This window comes from Microtus oregoni, unplaced genomic scaffold, assembly GCF_018167655.1.
Source record: "Microtus oregoni isolate MIOR12 unplaced genomic scaffold, Mior012 000002F_ref0000024, whole genome shotgun sequence".
In the NCBI taxonomy this organism is placed as follows: domain Eukaryota; kingdom Metazoa; phylum Chordata; class Mammalia; order Rodentia; family Cricetidae; genus Microtus; species Microtus oregoni.
In genome coordinates this window covers 2,713,481-2,739,450 of record NW_024543061.1, presented here as the reverse complement: position 1 = coordinate 2,739,450, position 25,970 = coordinate 2,713,481, and the positions used below count along the sequence as shown (strand labels likewise).

At 36.2% G+C, this 25,970-nt stretch overlaps 1 protein-coding gene across 2 annotated transcripts in view; it reads right to left on the bottom strand.

Annotated features, from left to right (window-relative positions):
• Positions 1–25,970, bottom strand: part of Ccser1 (coiled-coil serine rich protein 1) — a 1,090,845-nt gene that overhangs the window by 627,709 nt on the left and 437,166 nt on the right. For both annotated transcript variants that reach the window (XM_041634515.1, XM_041634523.1), the window contains exon 7: positions 18,426–18,500. In XM_041634515.1, coding sequence (XP_041490449.1) covers positions 18,426–18,500 — 75 coding nt within the window. The remainder of the gene's footprint in view (positions 1–18,425; positions 18,501–25,970) is intronic.

Below are 25,970 nucleotides of genomic sequence, written 5' to 3'. Positions count from 1 at the left end.
CATCATCTTATGGAAGCAAGCCTCTGCTCTTTGTGTGTGTACATCTTTTGGAGGCCACCTAGAGCAACACGTGAACATAGTCCCATGTGTGATTTTACAGACAGCTTTTGCGGGTTTCCCTCAAATCCTTGCATATCGTACACGGCATGAAATTAAACAGGTTAGCTCTAGAATTTTGTCCCTTAGAAATGATTGCTGACAAAAACTCGTAGTTTTCCAGTGACTCAGATATATTTTAAAGAAGAGATAGATTTGTTAACCATTTCAACAGTGAATGTTGTTGCTGACATAAAGAAAGAAAGAGTCAAATTTTTTGATGCTAATAGCCATTGGGTCCCATCAAAATAAACAATACAAGAACTTATCTTTTACTGATAGTCACACTAAATTGAATATTTACAATTATTACATTATGCAGATATATGTTCAGAGATGAGGTTGTTTTCAAGATGGAATAATTGTTCTTCAAATAATCTTTAATTGAATATTAAAATGTCTCCCTTGATAGAGTACTTAAGATGAATATAAAATGTCTCCCTAGAGAGAAATGCAGCCTTCTAAGAGTAGACAGTACATCAGTTGAAAGCACAGCTGGATAATGAACAGAACCCTGAGACTTAGCTCTGAAGAAAACGCACACCTGTTCATGCCTAACTCTCCCACCTCTTCTCTGAATGCAGGAAAACCAGGCAACCAGAAACTAGCGGGAAGAAGCTGAGGCTGAGGGTGGAATGAAGTGTATGAATCCAGGCAACCCCTGTGGCTCAAGGTGGAAGACTAGAAGTTAGACCATTCAGAAAGAATTTAGAAGAACACCAAACCCTCCCCTGCAAAAAACAAACATTAGGCAAAACTGATGCACTGACAAGTGAAAGCAAGTGGATTAGACATAGTCTACACAATAGCACTAGATCTCCACCTGCGCTGGACCCACTTTGCTCTCAGTCTCTGCACCTAACCTCTCCTCTCCTGGCAGCTGTCACTCCATTTCTTGACATCTTCTCTTTCAATGTATGAACTATTGACTTTCCAAAAAAAAAAATTCATTCAGCTATGAAAAAATCTACAGTGAAATCTCACTGATTCTAACTATTTGAGCAAAATTAGATTACAGGTTACTTTCAGATGAGAATTTTAGAGACCATTCAAATAATCATTTATTAATGAAAGAAACACTTATTGTAATATGACTATAACAGAAGCTAAATCTCAAGGAATGCTGTCTTTTATCCTCTGTTCATGTGTTCTTCCCTTTACATTTTTTATCCCATATCACTTATATACAAAAATAATATGAATTATGGATTTCGACTGTACAGCAATTAAAACTATTCTTCACAATTTAAACACCTAATACAAATTTTCATTTCAGCAGCATGTCTATTTTCTAATCCATTCTCTCTCTCTCTCTCTCTCTCTCTCTCTCTCTCTCTCTCTCGTTTTTCAAAACAAGGTTTCTCTGTGTATTTTTGGTGCCTATCCTGGAACTAGCTCTTGTTACAAGACTGGCTTTGAACTTTCAGAGATCTACCTGCCTTGCCTTCTGAGTACTGGTATCAAAGGTGTGCACCACCATGGCCTGGCTTTAGTCCATTTTCTTAATGATCTCAAAGCTTCAATTTCATTATCTGTAAAATGAGACAGTAATCCTCTCTATTGCAGATTAATAATTTATAGGATTATACAGTTTCCAGGGTCAGCAATTTGGAAAAATCAGTCTGTAGCTAAAACATAGGAAAAATAAACTCAAATAAGGAAATCCCTACCAATGTACAGGTGCAGTTGTCAGGAATGAAGTTGTCAGGCAAGCATTGCTTATTAAATCAATACAAGGAAGGTAGCAGCCAATGTTTCCAGAACACAAGATAAGATCCTGACAAAGAACAAGAGGGTGTGACAAGGGCTTCCCTCACTAGGAATGACATTATCTTAGTGTTATCAGTAGGATGAGTGGAGAAAAGGCAACTACAAATGTGTTGTCAACACTTATTCATTCCACCAGTAGGATGTTCTTTACCTGTGCTAGAATAATGATGGAAATAAGACAAACATCAATATCTACTTGAAAAGATTTACAATAAACATAAAATAATTTCATAATATTTATTACAAACATAAGTCCAGTTTTGCAGGGATTTGAGGGAGGTTTTCATATAAGAAGTGGCATACGTTTGGGCATTAGGTGAAGGGTAGAAGTTTGCTGGAAAGAAATGACAGGAAAAATATACCAAAGCAAAATAAGAGGCCATATAAATTAAAGCATAGCGAAGTTTCTTTATCTATATTATTTCGTTCATAATTATGGGGGAAATAATATTTCTCCAAAGTTGAATACAACTGCCCAAACATTTATGGATAGAACAAAGATTCTATGATGAGTGATAGAAACAGATTTTATAATGTGATATTGCTGGCAATTGTTAATTAGAATGTTACCTATGGTCTCTATTCTGCAGAGATACTCCTGGAGAACAGGAATTGTTCAAAATAAATCAAGGCAGCAAATCAGTGAGTCTTGAAACTGGCTATCTAGACAGACAGAAAGAAGAAATAGGAGTCCTGAAATGTCAGAAGGAGCAAAGGAGAGGGCAGAATAATGACGTGAAGAAAACTCACCTAAATGTTAATGTAAAAAATATTTAATAATTATATATATATATATATATATATATATCTCACCTAAATGTTTCTTTTGGTTTTTTTAATTTATTTATTTATTAAGGATTTCTGCCTCCTTCCCGCCACCACCTCCCATTTCCCTCCCCCTCCCCCGATCAAGTCCCCCTCCCTCATCTGTTCGAAGAGCAATCAGGGTTCCCTGACCTGTGGGAAGCCCAAGGACCACCCACCTCTATCCAGGTCTAGTAAGGTGAGCATCCAAACTGCCTAGGCTCCCCCAAAGCTAGTACGTGCAGTAGGATCAAAAACCCACTGCGATTGTTCTTGAGTTCTCAGTATTCTCATAGTGGACAATGAGGAATACTGAGAACTCAAGAACTCACCTAAATGTTAATGTAAAAAATATTTAATCAGTATATATATAAAACTCACCTAAATGTTAATGTAAAAATATTTAATAATTATATATCTATATTTTACATTAACATTTAAGTGAGTTTTCTTCATGTCATTATATATATAATAGTTATATATAAATGTTAATGTAAAGATATTCAATAATTATATATAATATAAAAGTATCCATGGATCTTATACTTTTTCCTTGATGGGGTCTATTTTATATTTTGTTACTGACAAATTTCAAACAAAGCTGAGACCCTGTTCTGTGGAATTTAAGCTCAAGAAGCATACAATTTTATTTGTCATCTTTCTTCTATTTCCTTCGCATGCTTCTTGTACCTTGCTTGCTGTGGGATAATGCTGCTGTACGCTCTAAAGATTTGTCGCTCACGTTAGTTTAATAAAACACTGATTGGCCAGCAGCCAGGCAGGAAATACAGGCAGGGTAACCAACAAAGCAGGATTCTGGGACGAGGAAAGGCAGAGATGACACCAGCAGCCAGATGCAGAAGAAGCAAGATGAGAATGGCTTAGTAAGAGAGGGTCTAAGCAATGTGGCTAAACATAGATGAGAACTGTGGGTTAATTTATGTTTGAAGAGATAGTTAAGAATAAGCTGAGCTAATAAGCCAAATAGTTTATAATTAATATAATCCTTTGTGTGTTTCTTTAGGACTAAAAGGTTATAGGACTGGGTAGGAAAGAAACTTCAATTGATACTTTCTATAGATAAAGCCTTTCTTTACATGAAATATAGATCACTCAGCATGAACTCACAGTTCACTATCACATATCACAGAATGACTGTCTGCTTTTTATCTTCATGTCTAACTTGACACTTGGATTGGGATCTTATACTTCTCCCTATATTCAGATGAAATATTTTGCTGTTTTCTTGGCTTAAATACAACCAGCATCATGATTTTATGCAGTTTTCTTTAATTAGAATAAAATATGCTCTCTTTTGTTATTAGGTCTTACTCATTATAACACTCATTAGAGGTTTGTTAATTGTTGTGACAAGGATGCTGAAAATGGAATAATCCCTGACTAGGGTCAGGAGAAAATTAGGGTGGAAGAGAAAAATGATAAATGTGAACAGGGGGATAGAGTGCTATTCCCTTTATTCCTATAGATCTTACTGCCAAATACGTCTGTTCATTTTCCCACTATCGATGTCCCATCTCTGACAGAGACATGTAAAGGAGAATAGTAAAGTAAATTCCCGTACCTTTAATTATACTGTGACAGTTCTGTTACACTGGTAAAGACTAAATGACTCCAGTAAGTTGTCATATCATTTTTAAAAGCAGAGCCCAGAAACACTAATATGTAGCTTTATTCTTAACGAGAATCTGCAACATAATTTAACATAAGACAATTAGTCTGCAAAATAGGTGATTGTCTCTGATTGGGGAGTAGAACAAACTTCATTTGGAGAAAGAACTCCATTCTAGGCAGGGCCTAACTAGCAGAGTAAATGCAGACAAGCAAAGTCATAAACATTCCCATGAAGCTATGCCAGTCCTGGTCAAAATAACTCACCAGGCTGTCCAAACAACATCTGTTTGCTTCAACGTCATCCTTGTAGATATCTGATTAACCACTGTTTTTAAAATTCCCCTATATCCCAATAAACGAATTCAAATGTTGCATACTTTTACACAATCCTAAAGAACCAAGGCTTGTGCCACCCTGCTTCCAGTTTTTCCCATTACAACCCCCTTACCCTGAAGCCATGGGGCCATTCTCCCCCACCCATTGTGTCAGATTATGTGACTGATTATGGTCTGAGTTAGCTAACTTTTAATCAATAAACCCCAGTGTTTTGCACCAGATACTGGTTCTGTGGTGGTCTTGTTTGGTGGTCCCATTGCACAACTATAACAGTGATATCAACAGTCCTGCCAGACCATAATATAAGAGATTACATATGAAAAAAGGGATATGTTAGGAATATAGGACTTCTGCAAAAAATGCTGTATCTCTTTTCCACTTTAAGTTATCTCCTGATCATTACTTTCCTACTATACTACCAAGAATGATGTCTGCAGTTTATGATAGAGGATATTGGTAATATTTGTGAGCACAGCAAATATTTATACTGTCTTAAGATTAAATAGAATTTTCTGATTTTCACATAATTATTTTTCAACTTCTAACTTCAGTTATCAACATGCCATTTTACTTAAAACTTGAAAATTAATAGGATATATGCAAAATTAATAAGGACTATGAAAAATGCAGTGATGAAGTGACAAATTTATAAGCAATTAAAGTCCAAAACAGAGTATTTGCTTAGTATATTCATTTGTTTGCATTTTTCAGCATGCGGATACAGTACAATAAGGGCAATAAAAAGCCTAAGGTCTTAAAATACCTAGTACACGTTAGTGTTTTTCATTCATTGTTATAAGTATTAGCATTTATCAATTTTAGAGATACATGAGTCCCACTGTGATAGTTCCATGAGACATACATAATGCACTAATCTTGTTCCTTGAACCTTCCACTCCTGACTCCGTCTTCTTTCCTAATGTCTTTCCTCCTGAGTCCTTATGATATCTAATATTTATGTACAATTTTATAGTTACCACAAAACCCAGCCATTTCCAAATGATTTCACTTAGAGTCTAATCAACTACACTCAATTTTCAATTCATTGTGTTTTAGAGTTTCAAATGTATTCTATTAGTCTGCTTTGGGTCCTGTAAAAGACTGCCAAAAAGTCAGTGGCCTGTAAGTAGAATATAAGTAGAAAAAATGAGTATCTTGAGCTCTAAAAGGTGAGAGGCCAAAGAATAGGATCCTGCTGTTTGTTAGTGCTTCTTTCTGGAAACAGTCATGTTTATATAAATCATGATGTGGTGGAAGAGCATGCTCTAAGAACTAGGTTATAATATTACAATGGCTTTCATATCAATTCCCCCATAGGCTAATAGTATACTGGTTTTATCTGCCAACTGATAAGCCTGTGGAAGGTGATTTAATCTAGGGGCTCTGACTCAGTCAGTGGGTCAATACCTTCCTGAGTTCATATTATGATGGCATCATTTGGAGGTGATGAAATATCAGATGTGAGGACTGGTTGGAGGATTTTGGTAACGGGATGTGTCCCTAGGGGTTGCATCTTAATCCTGGTCTTGTGGACAGCCTCTCCCATAGATTTCTACTGCCCTGACATCACCATAGGCTCACACCAGCAGATCTAAAGACCATGGGATGACTCCGCTAAAAATGTGATCCCAAGAACTTCTTCGCTGAAGTTACTTCCTCTCAGCCATTTGGTGACAGAAACAGAAAGTGTAGTACCAACACTAATGCTGTCAATGAGGTCTCAGCTCAGGCCTTATCTTCTGAAAACATCACATTAGAGAAAATGACTCCAAACTTTGCACTTTATGAAGATGCAAACTTTGACTCTATGACCCTTGTATCAGTTTGATTCAATTTTCACCATTACTTTGGTATTTAAGTAGACAAATTCAAGCTATGACAAATATAACCAACTCACTGGCAAACTGATTTTGCACAAAGCTTCCACTTGATAGTTTTTTATAGTCATAGTCTCTCAAGTGAGTGTTCAAATAAGAAGCCAGGATCTTTAAGTTGTATCTTGGCTGTCAAATCAATGATAATTAACAGTATGCTGTAAATATGTATGTAACTCTGAAATAATTACTGTAATTAGGATTTCCAGTTACATACATTTTCCTATAAATGCCTTAAAATTGTTTTTCTTTATGTCAATTGTTTTTCAAGGTCTGGCTTGCGCATTAGGTCTTGTGAGATTTTACCAATGCTGATGTTCATAGGCACTGATCATTGGTTCCTCCTTTTCATCCAAGCTTCTGTTGGAGATAGCAGACATGTAACAAGGTCCAGTGAGATGTCCAATGCTGAGTTCTCTGGGTCTCAAATAAAGTGATCTTGCCATCTTGTTGACAAACAGAACAAATGCTAATCCATTCTGAAGTTGTGTCCCAAACCAAGAATGAAGTGTCAATAGTCGTTACTCGAAATTCTTCATTTTCTCAAAAATCATTTGAAATTTCCATTCCTTTTCAAAAATTTTAAGATATTCATGGGCATTAGGATTTTTCTTTTAGTAATTCAACATTCTGCTCTTTACATACAATCAAATATACTATACCATCAAATGCACTATTCAAAGAAACACTCTGTACATGAAATCCAGCACATTTAAACTTATGCTACAAAATCTGCAATATTGCTGTGTGACATAAATTCTAAACATTTTATCACATTACCATCAGAAGTTCTTTTTATCTAAGAGACATAAAGGTGGGTCCTTGAATTTATTCTTCCAAGATCATATTTCAACAAACTCTTTCCAGATGATATTCTGTAATTCCATTAAAGAGATTTTTTCTTCAGGGCAAGAAGACAGAAACAAGACCTAGGTCTAGAACCATGCTAAGCAGACCCTTGTACGGGGGGACTTTTCCTCCTGTATCATTTGTGGAACTCAGAAACAGTCAGGCCAAATACTAGGTACCAGTTTAGATAAAGCTGAACAAACTCTCTGCAATTTAAATGGGAAGAAAACTGAGTGTGTGAGTTCTAGATAAGATGATAGGGTTATGCAATTATTTTAGTGTAAATTAATATGGACAAGTTTTTTATCTTGTATATAGCTGCCTGAAATTATTTGGACAGTATAGGAAAAGAATTTGGACAGCAATATGAAGGGAGCATGCAGTAGCAAATTATTTACTTCCTATTCCCATTAAAATCTTTCCCCCGAGGTCCACTGTATCTGAACCATATTACATGTCTTTTACCATAAATTAAATACAATTCACTTTGACTTTAATTTATGTATTTTTCCTTGTTAGCTATAAACCCTCATTCCTAACTACATGAATGATCATATGCTATACAGTACCACTGTTTTCTGTATTGTTCAAATAACAGGTAAATTAGTCTAAACTTATTACAGAATAAGAAAAGAAATACAGCATAAAATAACATGAGAGAATCATTATAAAAGATAATACCGGTGGTTGTTTTTTCAACTTATATTTCACATAATATTTATATTATGTGTTGTATTTAAGATTTGGAAGACACCAAGTTAATTCTAATTCTGTGACATGGAAGTTCAATTAGGACTAAATTAATGAAAATTAAAATAGACATATAATTTACAGTCATGAGTGTACTGATGAATATACATAATAATGAAAATTTTTAATTTTCTGTTTTCTTTCAGACCCAAAACTTCAAGGCTTGAATAAGAAATTAATATTACTAGAAACTGCCTTAACAAGAGACTATTGAATATGTACAAGTAGAGTAAGGTAATATAAATCTTACTTTGCAATTTCTGTCAAATTCCATAATTATTTTCTTATGCTTCAGCAAATGTGTCCCCTGTTTGAAATCACATATTAGGTGTCTTGCCTATTTGTTCCAGCTAGGATAATGTTGTCCCACATACATAAAAGACCCAATATAGCAATTTAGAGAATTTTCAAGAAGGATACGTTTGAAATGAAAGATATTGCTGGTCACATTAGGGTCAATAGGATTGGTACTGAGAAGGTAATATGTAGGATTCATGCACACAGAACACAGTAAGAAGGTGGCCTTCTCTAAGCCATAGAGACATCAAGGATGCAGAGGAAACAAAAATGCCAGTGGCTAAATCTTCAATATCTATTCTCCATAACTCTAAGAACACAAAGTTGTATTGTTTGAGCTATCTGGTGTGTGCAATTTTGATATGACAGCCCTAGGTAATTATTACACTCTCCCTGTAAGACTTTTTTTTTTCTTTACAAGACTGTCAACTGATGGTCTCTTTGGGCCTATCTTGCTGCCAGTATCCTACATACAAAGCATTCAGGATAATAAGAGTGGTGTCCAGCTGCTGTAGTGCTTGTACAAACAAGACAGCTTATGTCGGACACCTGATTTCCTTCTAGAAGTCTGGTATTTCATTACATGCTAGGCTTCCCACATAATAAACTCACAACGCAATCCTCAGTGGTGAGTTTCTAGTGGGCTTTCAGTGAACAAAAACCACAAGTATGGCATTTTCTTTCTGTAAGCAGCATACAATCCTTGTGGAGTTCTGGCCTGGGAATTTATGCTTTTCCATAGAACATTTACTCTAATTACCCCCAAACATCCATCCTCTACAATAACCCAGGAGGGTCCATGGAAACAATGAAGCATGGCAGGCAGTGACTGCAACAAATGTCTAATGGTTCTAATCATAGACCCTGGGTACTGGACCAGTGTTAACTTTAATATCTATGTAATCTCCCTTACATTAAAATGGTGAGCGTAAGAGAATACAAATAGAATCTCTTGCCTAAATCTGAAAGCACTTAGTTGAAAAGCTAAAAAAAAATGTGCCAAGAAGGGCTCAGGTCACATATAGTATCTCAGGAAGAAACTGTTGTTTGGGTCTGACAAATTTTTAAGTGATTTATTACATAAACATATATAAACAAAATTGTCATTATACTTCACAACTAATCAAAAGTAGTTGCTTAAAATATTAACATTATAGGAAACAAATATCTCGTAAGATTATTATCATTAGGGAATCATACTGCTAGACTTTTATTTGAAATTACATTCACAATGGCTGTAGACTGCAAATCCCCCCCCAAAATTCATCTTAAAATTTCACAGTCATGTGCTAAGTAGCAACCAAGCCCTGGGGGCTCTGTAATGGTGAAAGAAAGTCACCATCATTTTGATAGTGGCATAATTTTTGTTAAAATGAGTTCCCCCTAAGATGGAGAGTTTCCCCCTAAGATAAAATGGCCTCATTTTAACTTTTTGTCTTATCAATGCTTACATGAACATTCCCATGCTTGATGCAGCAAGATGGTCCTTACAAGTGCAGGTGTCACTCATGCTCCAGGCTTCTCACTGCCCCAAAGTGGGAGCCAAACCAACGTCTCTTGTTTTAATTGGACAAGCACACTGTATTTTGTTAGAGAAGAAGCGAACAGAATACACAAGAATAATGCTATCTAAGGTTCATTATTTACTCAAAATCCATCAGTTATTCCTTGGAGAATTTTAGTTTGTCTGCTTTCTTCTCCTAGTAAATACGGATGAATCATGTTTTTCTCTTGTAAGTATTGATTTATCATAAACTATGTCAAATTATATCTAACTCTCTATGTGTACTTTACAGCTTCTCGAAAGAGAGATCTCCAGAATCAATAGCAATTATAGGACTGAATAATATTTCTGATGAAACCAATGTCTTCTTCCAGCATACACCTTCCTTTCTTTCCTCATGATTGCTAAAGTCAACCAACCAAGCAAACAAAACTCCATTATTCACTACACCATACTCAGTCATTGCAACACCAAAAAGGAATTTATTGAGACAAAAAGAAAAATATATAGAATATTAGTTATTAGTCTCCTGAATTGTCATTTTACATTTCTAGATTATCCAGACTATGATTGGTTACCAAGCTCTGCTGATGCCACATTCGGAATTTACCAATGTTACACTTTCGGATTTTACACTCCACTTTAAAGCACCACCGTAATCTCTAAATTATAGGAACCTTCTACTGTCTTCTTCTGCCAGGTCACCAGTAATTTTTTTGACACAGGAGGCAAAGTAATAAGTCTAACAGAAACACTGAAAATTTTTTTTTGCTTTTTCTGTAATCATTTAATTTTCTATCACTTGCAAAAGAAGAGCCTAAACCTATAACCCAGTCTGCAAGATTTTCATGACACGGCCAATCTCTCTAACATAACCCTGAATTACCTGAGACCTTGTTTGTCCATATTGGTTACAAGGACAGACTGTTATGTCATCTTCATGCTCACAGCTACTGCACTTCCTGCCTCAAGAGTCTTCCCTCAGAAATACACATTTTTCTCCTGAGTTCATTATGCCTCTGCTAAAATTGCCCTAACCAGAGTAAGCTGCATTTGCCTTTTTCTTTCCTTTTACTGAAAATAGCTTTTATTCTCTACTAATAGATATTAATTACAATTCCCTCTCCCTATGCTTCTCCCAGTTCCTCACCACTACTCCTCCCTCTGGATCCCTTTTGGTGTCTCATTAGAAAACAAACAGCCTTTCAATGGATCATAGTATAATACAAATAATACAAATACAATATAATATAATATATTGTATATAATATGACAAAAAGTCTAACATATATTAAAAGGTCAAAAACAAACAAAAGAAGGGAAAGATCCAAAAAAAGGCACAAGAAACAGATAAAGATGTAAAGACCCCACTTATAGGGTCTTCATTTTTGAAATGAGACATTGTAATGTCAGTTTCTTTCCCTGAAATCATCCTTTATTTTTCTCATGGTAGTAATCACTCTTACCTGACATTATATATAGTATGTGCTGTCTATTCATCTTTTCTCATGAGAATCCAGACACCATAAAATCAGAAATTTAGTTTGTATTATTTACATTGAAACATGAATATCTTAGAACATTATTAAGCCCATGGTAGTTAATAATCGAATGAGTGGGATTTCTCAATAAATTAATGAGTTATTAGATAACTTAAGCAATGATTCAGAAATATACCATAGTGGGCGCGTCCTGGGAGGGTAAAAAACAATTTCAAGTATTAAGAGAGTAACTGTAATAAATTCTCCTTCACTCTCCACACATGAAGAACATAGAATGGGTGCTTCTGTAATGGCTTTGCTATAATGTATTTCTCTCTCCTAAGGTCTCAAAATGTATTCCATTCTATTATGATATGCTAGACAAAATAACTTGAAGCTATGTTGATGTCAGGATATTTGTAGGCAAAAATTATCAGTCTTGCTTTGTTTATAATGAGTTTTTGTCCCATAATTCTAATGGGATGGATGGGCTCCTTCAGGGAGAGCCATACATTTAGGATGTTAATTGGTTGCCTTTCAATTGGAAGTTGAATAATTAAAGAAAAATACATTATGACATACTTCTGATGAAAAAAAAAACATGCCCTAATACCCATTTTGCATTTTTCTCTGCTTATGTTTTAATATATTTATTAGTTTGTCATCAAAAAGTTTATATTTATTCTTTTTCCTTTGCATATGGCATTCCTGTTAACTAGTTTATATAAAAGTAATATGATATATGATATAAACTATATAACATGACTTCTGAATATCAAACACTAATCTTTCAAAGATAAAAATTCTTTTTCATTTGACAATTAGGCAAAAAATGCTAAGAAGATAATTTCTTCATATGTATACATAGGGCATTCTTGGCTTAAAGATAGAGATTCTGCTTCTATGAAAATAACAGCGCTTACTAGCTGTTTTACTGTATGTTGCTATAGGTGGCTTCTGCATACTGACCTCAGTCTTGCTTTTTATAGTCTACTGAAATAGTTGCACTTGTCCTTGCTTCATAGATAAGTTAAGAAACAAAGTAATTGCCACGTGATGATAATGGGAGGAAAGTGGCAGAAGTGGACTTAATCCAAGATGTTTCCTTAAATGCTACAGAAGTTAATATTGTAGAAACTGTACAATGGGTTTCCTTTGAAAATGTATAATTGTGAATTTTACATTGCTATATTGTGTAATATATAAGGTTACCATAAATGACATGAGGTATATGGTTCATTTTACTGTTTAACTATTTTAATTTCTACCTCTTTATAATATTTTACATTAAAAATAATACAACAGGAATAAACATAAATTTCTACACCAGAAGTCCTATGACACTTTTTACAGTCCATTTCATAAGAATTTAAAATTAATGACACAAATGTTGTAAAGCACAAAAAGTGAAAAGCTAAGTGAGGAAATGACCAACTGAATATTCAGTTGAGAGAAATCTACTTATAGAACCACTGAAATTGTTTATCAAATTTACCATTTTGAATTGATGGATTGCATCATAAGAATTGGCTTTATCTGAAATTTTAAGAGTTAAAACTTTCTATTTATTTAGACAAAAGTGGGAAATGTTGTGGGATAATATTTTTGCATAATGTGAAGATGTTTCTTTGCCAAGGTGCCTCCTGATTGGTTTAATAAAGAGATTAATGGCCAATAGCTAGGCAGGAGAGGATAGGCTAGACTTATGGGATGAGAGAGGCATTTTCGAGGAATCAGAGCTGTACAGATTTTGTCAGCCAGACACAGAGGGAGTCCTACGCACAGAATGGAGGCAAGGTAAAGAGCCACATGGCAGAATATAGATTAATAAAAACAGATTAATTTAAGTTATAAGAGCTGTTTTGGAAGAAGCCTAAGCTAAGACCAAGCTTTCATAATTAATAATAAAGTTATATGTCATTATTTAGGTGCTGGCAGCCCAAAGGAAAACTGATAAGAAGTATTGCTAGATTGTTTCTCATTAAAAACTAAAATAAAATATATGAACCATTTAGAACTGATATATATTTGAATTTTTTTCTACATAATGCAAATTTTATATAATAAAAACCTTTTGTTTTATAACATGTGAGTCATACTGCATTACAGGAAGTTCTAGGTTAAGACTGCATGGTCCTTTGGTAGTCACACTGCCTTACAGGAAGTTCTAGGTTAAGACTCCATGGTCCTTTGGTAGTGACATGTAGCACTTCTTCTTTAATAGCCCAGCAAAATTTTGAGAGGTAAATTTATATTTCTATTTTCTTTTTAGTTGAAATGGGTAGTTTTCTTTTACTTGCAGTTAGCTTTGGGGGTCATGGCAGAAGAATAGTTAGATATAATGCTACTTCAAAAAACATATTAAGGAAATTTTTTTTCTGTCAGAATCCTTGCTGCTTTAGAGACAGAAAGGTATCTCAGATGTAAATGGAAGAATAACTTAGGCAAAAAAGAAGACTTCAGGAAATGGAGAAAAGTAACCAGAGAACCTTTGATCCAGAAAGTCAGGAAAATGAGAAAACACTCAATTGTAACATAGAATCAGTTCTTGGGAATGTGAGTATACAAGCTACAACATGGCTGTACCACAGATGGTTGACCTGTGCCTCACAGGTAGTGATGATACCTGGGAGAGGGTGACTGCACCTCAGAAAAGGTGGCTACTTCTCAGAAGGTCACATGCACTTCAGGAAAGATTTGTGTACCTCAAGGAGGGTGGCTACACTCAGGGAGTTTAGCTGTATTGAGAAAGAGTAGCTTGAGGTCATAGACATTGAAAGTATCTCCGTGAGATAAAAATACCTCAGACAGTATAGCAGTACCTCAGAGAAGGTGGCAACATCTCTAAGAGTGATTGTACTTCTGAGAAGGTAGCTGTCCCTAGAGTGGGTGGCTGCACCTCAGAGATATTGTCTCTGTGCACTCTAGGTTCTGCATAACCCACCTCAAAGACGTTCCAAGAACTCTTTGATAGATATGTACTAAAAAAGATAACAAGTTATAATTGATGGAAGATTAGTGAGCAGAAGTGATTCTTCAATTTCTATATTTACGTACTTTAGAAGCAGAAATTAAGAAGTTTATTACCTACTGAATTTACTATAGGATAAGATACAAAGTGTAGTATTATAATATGTATCTGATACAAGAAATCAAAAATGACTTGATCGCTAAGAGACTAAACTATAGACTCCATGCTTTGGTGTGGGAGGTTCTTCTATGTGTTTCTTTTATTGGCTAATGATTAAATAACTGGTTTGGCCTATAGCATGGGAGGAGGAAGGCAGAGTTAGAAAGAAGCCATGGAGCTGCTGGAGACAGATGCTGGGAACTGTACCCAGTAAGCCACAGCCACATGGCAAAATACAGATTAACAAAAATGAGCTAAATTGATATAAGATTTAGCCAATAAGAAGCTAGAATTAATGGGCCAATTAGTGTTTTAAATAATACAGTTTTGTGTGTTTATTCCGGGTCTAAACTAGCCGGGCAGCTGGAAACCAACAAGTGACCTCCCTCCAACAATGCTTCACTGAGATACAAATGAATTTGAAAAGATCATGATCCATGGTACCAAGGGACAATAATTGGCAGAGCTTCTTGGCTGGCAGACAGATGGGAAAAGAGGAACTATGTAAATTAATGGGCTTTCTACTTAAACTGTTTAAATGGATGACTTCTTGCTACTCCATCACCAAGAGAAAGGGAAACTTTCAAATATCACACAAGGGGACACCCTTGTGGTGGGAACCAATACACTTTAATTCTTTATCTAGATTATCCAATTCCATGCAATAACCCAAACCTTCCAAAAAAGGGAACTCATCCTACCCCCAAGCATAAAAGTGTTATAGAGTCCTCATTACTTGATAACCCTCCTGACTCATGGGGAATCTGCTTTGGGGTGTATGTGTTTGTGTGTGTGTGTGTGTGTGTGTGTGTGTGTGTGTGTGTGTGTATGCACATGTGCACATTTGTGTGTGTGCTAGTGCAATGTATGTGTGATGATCTGTGTGTGCATTTTCGTGTGGAGCCCAGAAGGCTTCGTTGGGTGGCATAGCTCAGGCCCTGTCTAACTTTTTACTTTGAGAAAAGGTCTCTGATGTGGGAGTGTCATATATCAATCTGTTGATTTCATTGGTTAAGCAATAAAGAAACTGCTTGGCCCTGTGGGTGGAATAAACAGAACAAAATGCTGGGAGGAAGAGGAAGTGAGGTCAGACTCCACAGCTCTCCTCTCGGGAGCAGATGCCTGAGAGAGACACCATGCCCTGCTCCTGGGCAGACACAGGCCATGAAGCTCCGACCCAGGATGGACTAGGCTAGAATCTTCCCGGTAAGACCGGTTCTCACAGATTATTAGAGATGGGTTGATCAGGATATCAGAATTAGCCAGTAAGGGCTAGAGCTAAAGGGCCAAGCAGTGTTTAAAAGAATACAGTGTCCGTGTAATTATTTCGGGGCATAAGCCGAGCAGGCGGCCGGGGTGCCTGGGAGGCAGCCCCTGATGCCCCTTATTACTACAGGTCTCTCATCAATCTGGAGCTATACACATAGGCTAGGCTAATTACCTGTCAGTCTTGTCTTTTCCTCTTCAGAATTTTTGAATGAAATGTATGCTCTAGTAATGCTGAAACATGAATGGGCAGTCTGTATATTGTATTCTGTTGAAGATGTCCATATTGGGTTTAACCATCATTAGAATGAATGACCAGAACCGGAACATAAATTTATTGCACCACTCCAGGATCTCTCTCTAATTTTTTTTTTTTAAACCGGCTCTGAAATTGAATCCAGGGTAATCACTTTAGTAACTATACTCTCTCCTCAGTCCAATATCATAACCTCAAATAAAGTTATTAACATACAAGAACTACACTATCAAGGTTTTCTTCTTGTAATGATTATAAGAAAATCTAAATGGCCTCTATATCTTAATAAAAATGTTTGAAATTATAAACATCATACCATAAAGGTACTGCCTAAATATTTTCTTTTCTTTTTTGTGTATATAAAAATAAATAAGTAATATGTTATTTGCTAATATAATGTTAAAATTTAAATATACAAGAAATTAATGTTTGAGTTTTACTGTATTGTTAAAAATTAAATATTAGATAATGTTAAGTACTAATGAGATGGTTTTATAAGTGTGAGAAATTTTTGAAGGCTATAAATCATGCTTTTTTACATTATGGATAAAATACTAGGAAATTTGAGTATATTGGACATTCAAAGCTAATCCTCCATATTTCAGGCTCTCAAAAGTCTTAATTACTCTTAAGAACCATTACACATACTAGGTCAAAAACAGTATTGAGCTCTTAGAACTAGTCAAATAATCCAACAAATATAATTGCACTCATATTGCTTTTATATCAGCAGATTCTAGAACATAAAAAGCTCATTTTAACCTTTATTAAAATCACATTCATTTCAGCATTGTAATTTATCCATATATTAAGAGAAAATGGTTTCTCGTGATACACTGAAAATTCAATTGAATTAAAGAAAGTATTCATCTATGATTCTGTCCCATATACTATGAATAAAATTCCACACAATACTAAACTTGGAAGCACAAGTTTTGTTCTCATTTTGACAAATCATTTATACCTCAAGAGATGCCTCTCAGTATTTACCAGTTCTTTGATACAGAAATAAGTTTCATAATTTTACTAAGTCTGTCACTGTCTTAGGGTTTTATTGTTTTGAAGAGACACATGACCACACAACTCTTATAAAAAAAAAACAATTAATTGGGGCTAGCTTATAGTTCAGAGGTTTAGTCCATTATCATCATGGCAGGTGACATGCAGACAAATGTGGTGTTGGAGAAGGAGCTCTAAATCTTGGGAGTTTTACATCTTGATCAGCAAAGAACAAGAAGCAAACTGTGCTCTGCACTAGGTAGTGTCCTGAGCATAGGAGACCCTAAAGCCCACCCCCACAGTTACAAGCTTCCTCTAAGAAGGCCACACCTACTCCAACAAGCATCCTACCAGTGCTAATCCCTATGTGGGGGCATTTTCTTTCAAACCACCATAGTAGCTAATCAGGAAACAATTTGGTGTGTATAGAAACTAATGGTACTCAGTGGACAACTTTATGGAAGGTTTATATCAGTGATACAATAGCACTGAATAATGGGAAGCCCTAAGTATCACTGTTCTGCCTGTATGTTAGCATCAGGCTTAATAACATTCAATCCTTGTATGAAAAAGAACAGCATACCAAATAATAATTTTACATACTACTACAATGAACTTTCTAATGGACATTCAAGCATACACTACTCTACTTTTAACACAAACTGCAAAAACATTTGACCTCAAGTGTACTATTCAAAAGTTCTATTTTTTTCATCCAGACTATTGTAGATTGTCCTTCTTTATAACAATATTAATGATATACAAACATTCTTAGTTCATAAAAATGAACAATTCAGTTCATTTTTATAATATTTCTAAAAACCATAATCTTGTAGACAATGAGGAAATTTCCCTATTTGTAGTACATGTAGACTCTCAAATTGGAGTGTTTAGGACAATAAAGCCACACCTAATATGAACTTTTAGTATTGTTGCTAAGGAATATATAAGGAGATAAACACTGGATTCTTCCATGTAAACAAATGATGGACTGCAAACACTTGATTTAAAATCCCTACTTCATACTGACCAAAAGGTTAAAATACAACACCTGTAAAAGACATGATGCATGGCAATTGCTCTAAGAATATTCCAACCTTCAGCCTTTTGGTAGCAATTAACAATAGAACAACAACACTTCAAGTAATGCATTTAAAGATGAATGAGATCTTAGTTGGAGATGTACAACTCTAATCTCAGAACTAAAGGGACTGAAGAGGAGCTCTACCTCATGGGTAACAAAGTAAGACAAACTAAGGCAACCAACCAGGTAAGATGAATGAACCAGCTCACCTCATATCTGGGTTTGACTGTATAGTATAAACTATTTACAAACTTTAAAATAATGAAAGAAATGCTTTGGGGATGTGATTTTGTTTACCTTCAAAGGCAGTGGATCTTCTGTGAGAGGGCTGATGGGAAGTGATGTGGTACTGCTGGAAGGGCTCACATCACTCTGCAAAGAAAGAACACTTGTGTTAAAGATGACAGGCTTGAAACCATTTTCAACATTCCTAACCCAGAACCCCAAATTCCTTGTTAAGGTAAAAAAGTAAATATGAATAAGCAAATATTCAACATGTATGTTTTAATTAAATACAATGGCTTCTTCTTGTATTAGGCAATATGTAACTCTGTCCACTACACAAAGAAAAATCTTTGATATGATTGAGAGCTACACTAGTCTATGGGTATAGAGGCATGAATTTGGAGGGCAGTTTAATACTGTCTGTTTAGCATAATCATAGGAGCAGGTTCACACCTAAGATCTATGAGCTCCCAGACATAGGTTCTTGGACAGCTGTGCTCTTGAGGTTCCTCCTATACAGTAGACTTTAAACCAAACTAGAAAATGGCTGATTATGCATGTAACATTTGTGACACTATTGCATACACAAGCATGTCCTGTCAGTTTTATCATTACTACAGTTTACAGGGTTTACATGTACATAAGACTGCTGATGACTTGTCTCTCCCATCAGCTTGAATAGCACCTTTCAGTACTTTGAGAGCTAGTCAACAAGGACAATGATTTCTGGCCAGTATCAGCTTAAATTCCCAAAGTCCTGTGTCCAAAGTATATGACATTTTCAGCAATAAGATCTTACCAACAATATCTGGTAGAAAACCAAAGGCAATGATCCCCATTGCTTGTAGGGCCTTAGGACATTTCTAACTAACAATGTAAGGGAAGAATTCTCACACACGGAACTAGGCATTTTACTTGGTATCTGTGACTACTAGAAAAATTATTCCCATTGTAGGTTAATTTCAATTAAACTTTTTAATATGAATATGCTTACATAAATATTTACATGATTATACATACACACACACACGCACGCACATTTTAAAATTCCAGCTTCTACTTTTTTATTTTCAAACAACTTTAGTGTTGGTTTTATTTCCCCAACCACCTCAAGCCCTACTCTCCTACCCCCTTTTCCACCTAAACCTCCCTCCGCATTATTCTTCCTCATGTATAATCACTTACATTCTACTAGTCACCTTCCTTAAGATATTTCATCCCTCTTCACTACTAATGGTCCTTTTTAGTTTCCAAAACCAAATTAAAAACGTTTATAGAAAACAAGTTCATCGCTGGAATGTATTAATGTTATTGCAATTCTTCCAGAATTTAATTTAATAAAACTCTTTAAACTAATTCTATTTTTAAAAGATATGAGTTAGGAGTCATCATTAATTCACTTTGCTAAGAGCAAGAACAAGCTACTGGAAATAGGAAGTAACAGAAGTTGTTTCAATGTATGCTTAGTGCATTTCTTAGAAGAACTCTTCTTAAGTAAGATAACAAATAAAAAAAAACACAGAAAAAGGCATGCCCACTGCCTTAGTATACTTTCTTTTGCTGAGATTAGACACTGACCAAAAGCAAGGAAGGAAAGAGTATTGGGTTACAATCTATAGTTCTTCATCTGAAAAGTCATGTCAGGAACATAAGGCTAGAAATGAAGAGACCATACCATGGAGGAATGTTGCTTACATAATGCCTTGCTTCTGCTGACTGGCTAGCATCATATCATATAAAGTCCACGCCCTACTTCTCAGGGACATCACCTTACATATTGGGCTCTACCTCCTACATCAACTATCTTTAAATCAAGTAATTTCCACTAACATGAACACAGGTTGCCCTGGTTGAGGCAATTCTGCAGTTGAGGTTCCGTTTTCTCAGCCAGGCCAAGCTGACAATCAAGATTAGCCATGACACCTACATTTCTCAGTTTGATTTTCAAATATATATGCATACAAATAAAGAAAACCCTGCCATAAAGATTAATATAAAAGAAAGAATTGACATGGTTTGAGAAACAATAATGGCTTTAGTGCACAGAAAAGAAAATACTATAAGAATGGTAGATGCTTTTCCAGATCCAGGCCGGCTGGTCTTGGTGAGTTCCCAGTAGAACATCCCCATTGTCTAAGTGTGTGGGTGCACCCCTCACGGTCCTGAATTCCTTGTTCGTGCTCTCTCTCCTTCTGCTCCTGATTTGGACCTTGAGATTTCAGTCCTGTGCTCCAATGTGGGTCTCGGTCTCTGTCTCCTTTCATCGCTTGCTGAAGGTTAATATTCAGGAGGATGCCTTTATGTTTTTCTTTGGGATCTCCATATTTAGCTTCTCTAGGATCACTAATTATAGGCTCAATGTCCTTGGTTTATGGCTAGAAACCAAATATGAGTGAGTACATCCCATGTTCCTCTTTTTGGGTCTGGCTTACCTCACTCAGGATAGTGTTTTCTATTTCCATCCATTTGTATGCAAAATTCAAGAAGTCCTTGTTTCTTACTGCAGAGTAGTACTCTAATATTTATATATTCCATACTTTCTTCATCCATTCTTCCATTGAAGGGCATCTAGGTTGTTTCCAGGTTCTGGCTATCACAAACAATGCTGCTATGAACATCGTAGAGCATATACTTTTGTTGTATGATAAGGCCTCTCTTGGGTATATTCCCAAGAGTGGTATTGCTGGGTCCAGGGGTAAGTTGATCCTGAATTTCCTGAGAAAACCGGACTCTCTGAACATAGCGGACAATGAGGACTACTGAGAACTCAAGAACAATGGCAATGGGTTTCTGATCCTACTGCACGCACTAGCTTTGTGGGAGCCTAGGCAGTTTGGATGCTCAACTTACTAGACCTGGATGGAGGTGGGGGTTTCTTGGACTTCCCACAGGACAGGGATCCTTGATTGCTTTTCGGGCTGAGAGGGGGGGACTTGATTGGGGGAGGGGGAGGGAAATGGGAGGCGGTGGTGGGGAAGAGACAGAAATCTTTAATAAATAAATAAATTAAAATAAAAAAGAATGGTAGATGCTGCACTTTCATTTTATTTAAAGGCATTTGATTTCATTTATTAATACTTACAATGAAGTACATACATTATAAATATGGACTAACATGTTCTTTCTTCTGTTGTTCTAGTTTTGAGACCAAGGAAAAGAAGTAAAATATCAACTGAGACCATCACCCAGATTTTATGTAAAAATGACTTAGAAGAACTTTACACAAAAACTGAACAACACATTAAAAAGTTGGGAAAATATCAGTGGCTATCTTTAATTTTGAAATTTATTTGAGGCTGTCTGTTAAATCACTAATCAATAAAAACCCAGGAAATATTAATCCCCAAATCATCTGACAAAAGTGAAATCCAGGAAATATTATGAGTTAGAAACCTTTCTAATTCTATTCTATGATAGAAAAATGTTTATTCTACCAACCAATTTAATTCATAATTCTAACATAAGAAATAAGTGAAATGTTACAACATTTGGTAAAGAGTTATGGAAAATCTATCTGCTGAAGAACAGCTTGTAGACAGTGGAATTTTTGATACTTGTTTTGGAGGATCTGTACTTGTTGAAGTGTCATGCTCCCAGCAATAGCTGTGCGAATCAAGATGTCTGGATCATATACTGTACAAATACTTTTTGAACTCCTGTAAGATAGTGAACTGAGAATCAAGTCGATTAGTAGACTTTTTCAAGGAGTGAGATCTCCCAGGCCTTGCCTGAAGTCAACGTGCAAAATTCTCAGCTCCCAGAGGCTGTCTCGGAGCATTGTCTCAGCGTCACTGACACTAGAATGCCATTTATAGTGAGAGTTTTGTTCTTCCTCAACTGTAAAGTTCAATTCATATTATGACACTTTAGTCCCGTTACTCTTAAAAAATCTTGGCATAACTGTTTTAAGCAAGGAATATATCTTAAATTAAAAAAAATTGATGAACCACACTCAAATATTAAAATGAGAACAACAGAGAAAAAGTCAAGTATAAGTATTGTCATGTTTGTCTTACTGTTTGTGAAATTCTTTTCAGTAAATTGCAATTGGGCATATTTACTCTTCCAAATAAAATTATACCAAGATCTTTGGAGATGAGTATTATCAACACTTCAAACCTTAATTAACTTGCCCTTTTATTCAAACACTGCAATGTTAACACAATTGCCTAGTAAGATACCAATTCACAAAATACAAAAGCATCCCATGTTGCTTTTTACAATTTTAAAGGTTATAATATAAATTAATTCACATTGTTATTATGAAAATAATTTGTTAGAACTAGGGCTTCCTGTGCTTTGTTTGTATTTTAGACTTTGGAAATAGTTCAAGAATTCCATGGGCACATAAAGAAGGTGTACTCCAAGAAGCAAAATCTCCACAGACTTATTCTCCTTTGTCTCATGCTATGCCTTTGTTCTTTCTTAAGCACCAGGTCTAACTTAGATCTTGTGGTGTGTCATAAGAGCCTGTTCTAATGGTAACAGGTGTCATTCACCTGCTTATTTTGTTCTAAGTTAATAAGGTAGCACAAACTTTCAACACCAAAGAGAATTCATAATATAACATTTTTCCTGCCTCTAAATTATTTCACCCAAATTTGGTTTCTTCTTTCTAATTCTGCCTTATGCTGGTGATCTTCTCTTCTGCTTTTCTATACACTGAGCGTAATGTTATGTATGAACTTGGTACTTAGTGGCTGCAAGTAGCCAAATTTTCCCTTGAAGCACTTTGGAGACATTCTGGCCAACACTGCCTTTTACTTATGAATTCTCTTCTCTGGTGCTCTCGCTACTTGTCTAATCTTAGAGAGACTTGAGACCTCCAGTTAGTGCTGCTTTCAGAACACAATTCCTCTAGATTGCCATGTGTATATGCACCACTTGATACATGTGGTCCCTAACCTGTGTTTCTTTGAGGGGATGGTGAAAGCTTTCAGTGTTCTTGCATTGTTCTTTCAGTCACATGGAGCCCTGGCCTTGGACTCAAAGAACCTGACTCTTTCCCATGTGGTCTCTTTCACTCTCCATCCACTAAGATGTCAGTTGTGGTCCCTATAGGATATCTTCATTATGATACACTGCTTGACCATGAACTGAAACCTTCAGGACTATGAACCAAATACACCTTTGCCTGTTTAAGTGGATTGACTTAAATATTTTGGTTCAAGAGAAGGCAACTAACAAACACTAATTTGCACTAATTTTCTCTTAGAGCAAGTTTTGTGTTTATGTAAACGTGACAAATATAGTCACATGTATAACCATCATCAAAATCAAACCACAGAGCATTTCAGCAGCTAGTGGCGTTCTTTCATGTACCTGTACAACCACTTAGGACATATTGTTTGCCACTATTGACTTATTTATCCTTCCATTTTATGTCACATAAGTTTTCAGCATAGATTTTAACCAAGTTTTTTTTTTCACCATATGCAAATGGATGGAAATAGAAAACACTATCCTGAGTGAGGTAACCCAGACCCAAAAAGATGAACATGGGATGTACTTACTCATAATTGGTTTCTAGCCATAAATAAAGGTCACGGAGTCTATAATTGGTGATCCTAAAGAAGCTAAATAAGAAGGTGAACCCAAAGAAAAACATATAGTTATCCTCCTGGCTATGGGAAGTAGACAAAATGGCCGGGGAAAAAATTGGGGTCTTGGGGGTGGAGTGGGATGGGGGTAAGGGGAGATGGGGAGAGAAAAGTGAGAAGGGAAGGATGGGGGGAACTTGGGGAAACAGGATGATTGGGATAAAGGAAGGTTGTATAGGGGAGCAGGGAAGCACAAATCTTAGTTAAGGGAGCTACCTTAGGGTTTGCAAGAGACTTGAACCTAGAGTGGCTCCCAGGAGCCCAAGGCGATTTCCCCAGTTAGTTCCTTGGGCAGTTGAGGATAGGGAACCTGAAATGACCCTATCCTAGAGCAATACTGACGATTATCTTGCATATCACCATAGAACCTTCATCTGGTGATGGATGGAGACAGAGACAGAGACCCACACTGGAGCACCTGACTGAGTTCCCAAGGTCCCAATGAGGAGCAGAAGGAGGGAGAAAATGAGCAAATAAGTCAGGACCACGAGGGGTGCGTCCACCCACTGAGACAGTGGGGCTGATCTATTGGGAGCTCATCAAGGCCAGCTGGACTGTGACTGAAAAAACATGGGATAAAAATGGACTCACTGAACATGGCGAACAATGAGGGCTGATGAGAACCCAAGGACAATGGCATGGGATTTTGATCCTACTTCATGTTCTGGCTTTGTGGAAGCCTAGCCAGTTTGGATGCTCACCTTCCTAGACATGGACGGAGGGGGTGGACCTTGGACTTTCCACAGGGCAGGGAACCCTGACTGCTCTATGGACTGGAGAGGGAGGGGGAGAGGAGTGGGGGAAGGGGAAGAAAAGTGGGAGGAGGGGGAGGGAAATGGGAGGCTGGAAGGAGGCAGAAACTTTTTTTTTCTTTTTCTCAATAAAAAATTAAAAAAAAAATATTAAAAAGAACTAGTTTTTTCACTCTGTTTGTCTTTCCCAGTTATTTCCCATGGCTCATACACTTCTTGTTTCAACTTAAGAGTCTTGTTCCTACTTGATGTTCACAGAAACAATGTAGTATCTTTTCATTTTATTGACATTTCATTTCCAAAGTTTATGCCCAGGAAGTAATAAATACAGGAATTATTTTCCCAGTAAAAATTTTCCATTATAAGTCTTAAACCCGCTTCATCTGTAACAAGTTAAATAGTAAATATAGTATCTTTTTGATTGTATCAACAGAGAGAAAGAAAACTTAACAAAATTATTAAAAATATTTTTAAAACAAATTATTGTGGAAACTCCCAAGTAGATAGTTTCCAGAAGAAATAAAAGTCCGAAGTGGCAAGGAAGAGGTTATGGGAGACGCAATGCGTCTATGTGAAACAGATTGGGCTTTTTACGCTGACACATTGACATGCCTTTGACACTAAAAAGACATACAAAACAGAAAAGGGTGCCTTACATAAAATTGTTAGAGATAGGCAGGAAATATTCCACTCTTTTACAAAGATTTTGGTAGAATAAAATCTAATTTAAACAGTTTTAGATGTTTTCGAGCTTCATTTCAGTGTGTTGAGAGTTAGATCTCCTACAAGCCAAGTACATAGCAACAGGTCTAATGAAAGCACACAATTATGGAAAAACAATGGTTAGAAGCTGATTAGAGTTCCTCCTGCATCCTGAGACAGATCTTATATGTGCACGCAAGATGCACAGATGCATGAGGCCAGATGGCATATCAAGTCACTTTGGACTGACAATATGGTAACAGAACTTGCCACAAAGTGCCTTGGTATAACTTTAATCCCTGGGATACAAGTGGTGGAAGGAACTAGGTAAGGTTGTCTGACTACCATACACGTGGCAGTTTGTGTGTGTTTCTGTTATCACACACACACACACACACACACACGCACAGACACACACACACACACACACACACACACCCCTCTGGTTCACACACCCTAATAATAATGTTTTTCTGATTTTCTTTTTAAATAGAGGCTAGGCAGGGACATGGTAATTCTGAATCCAAACTCTGACTCTACTGAATTATGACTCTCACGTTAAA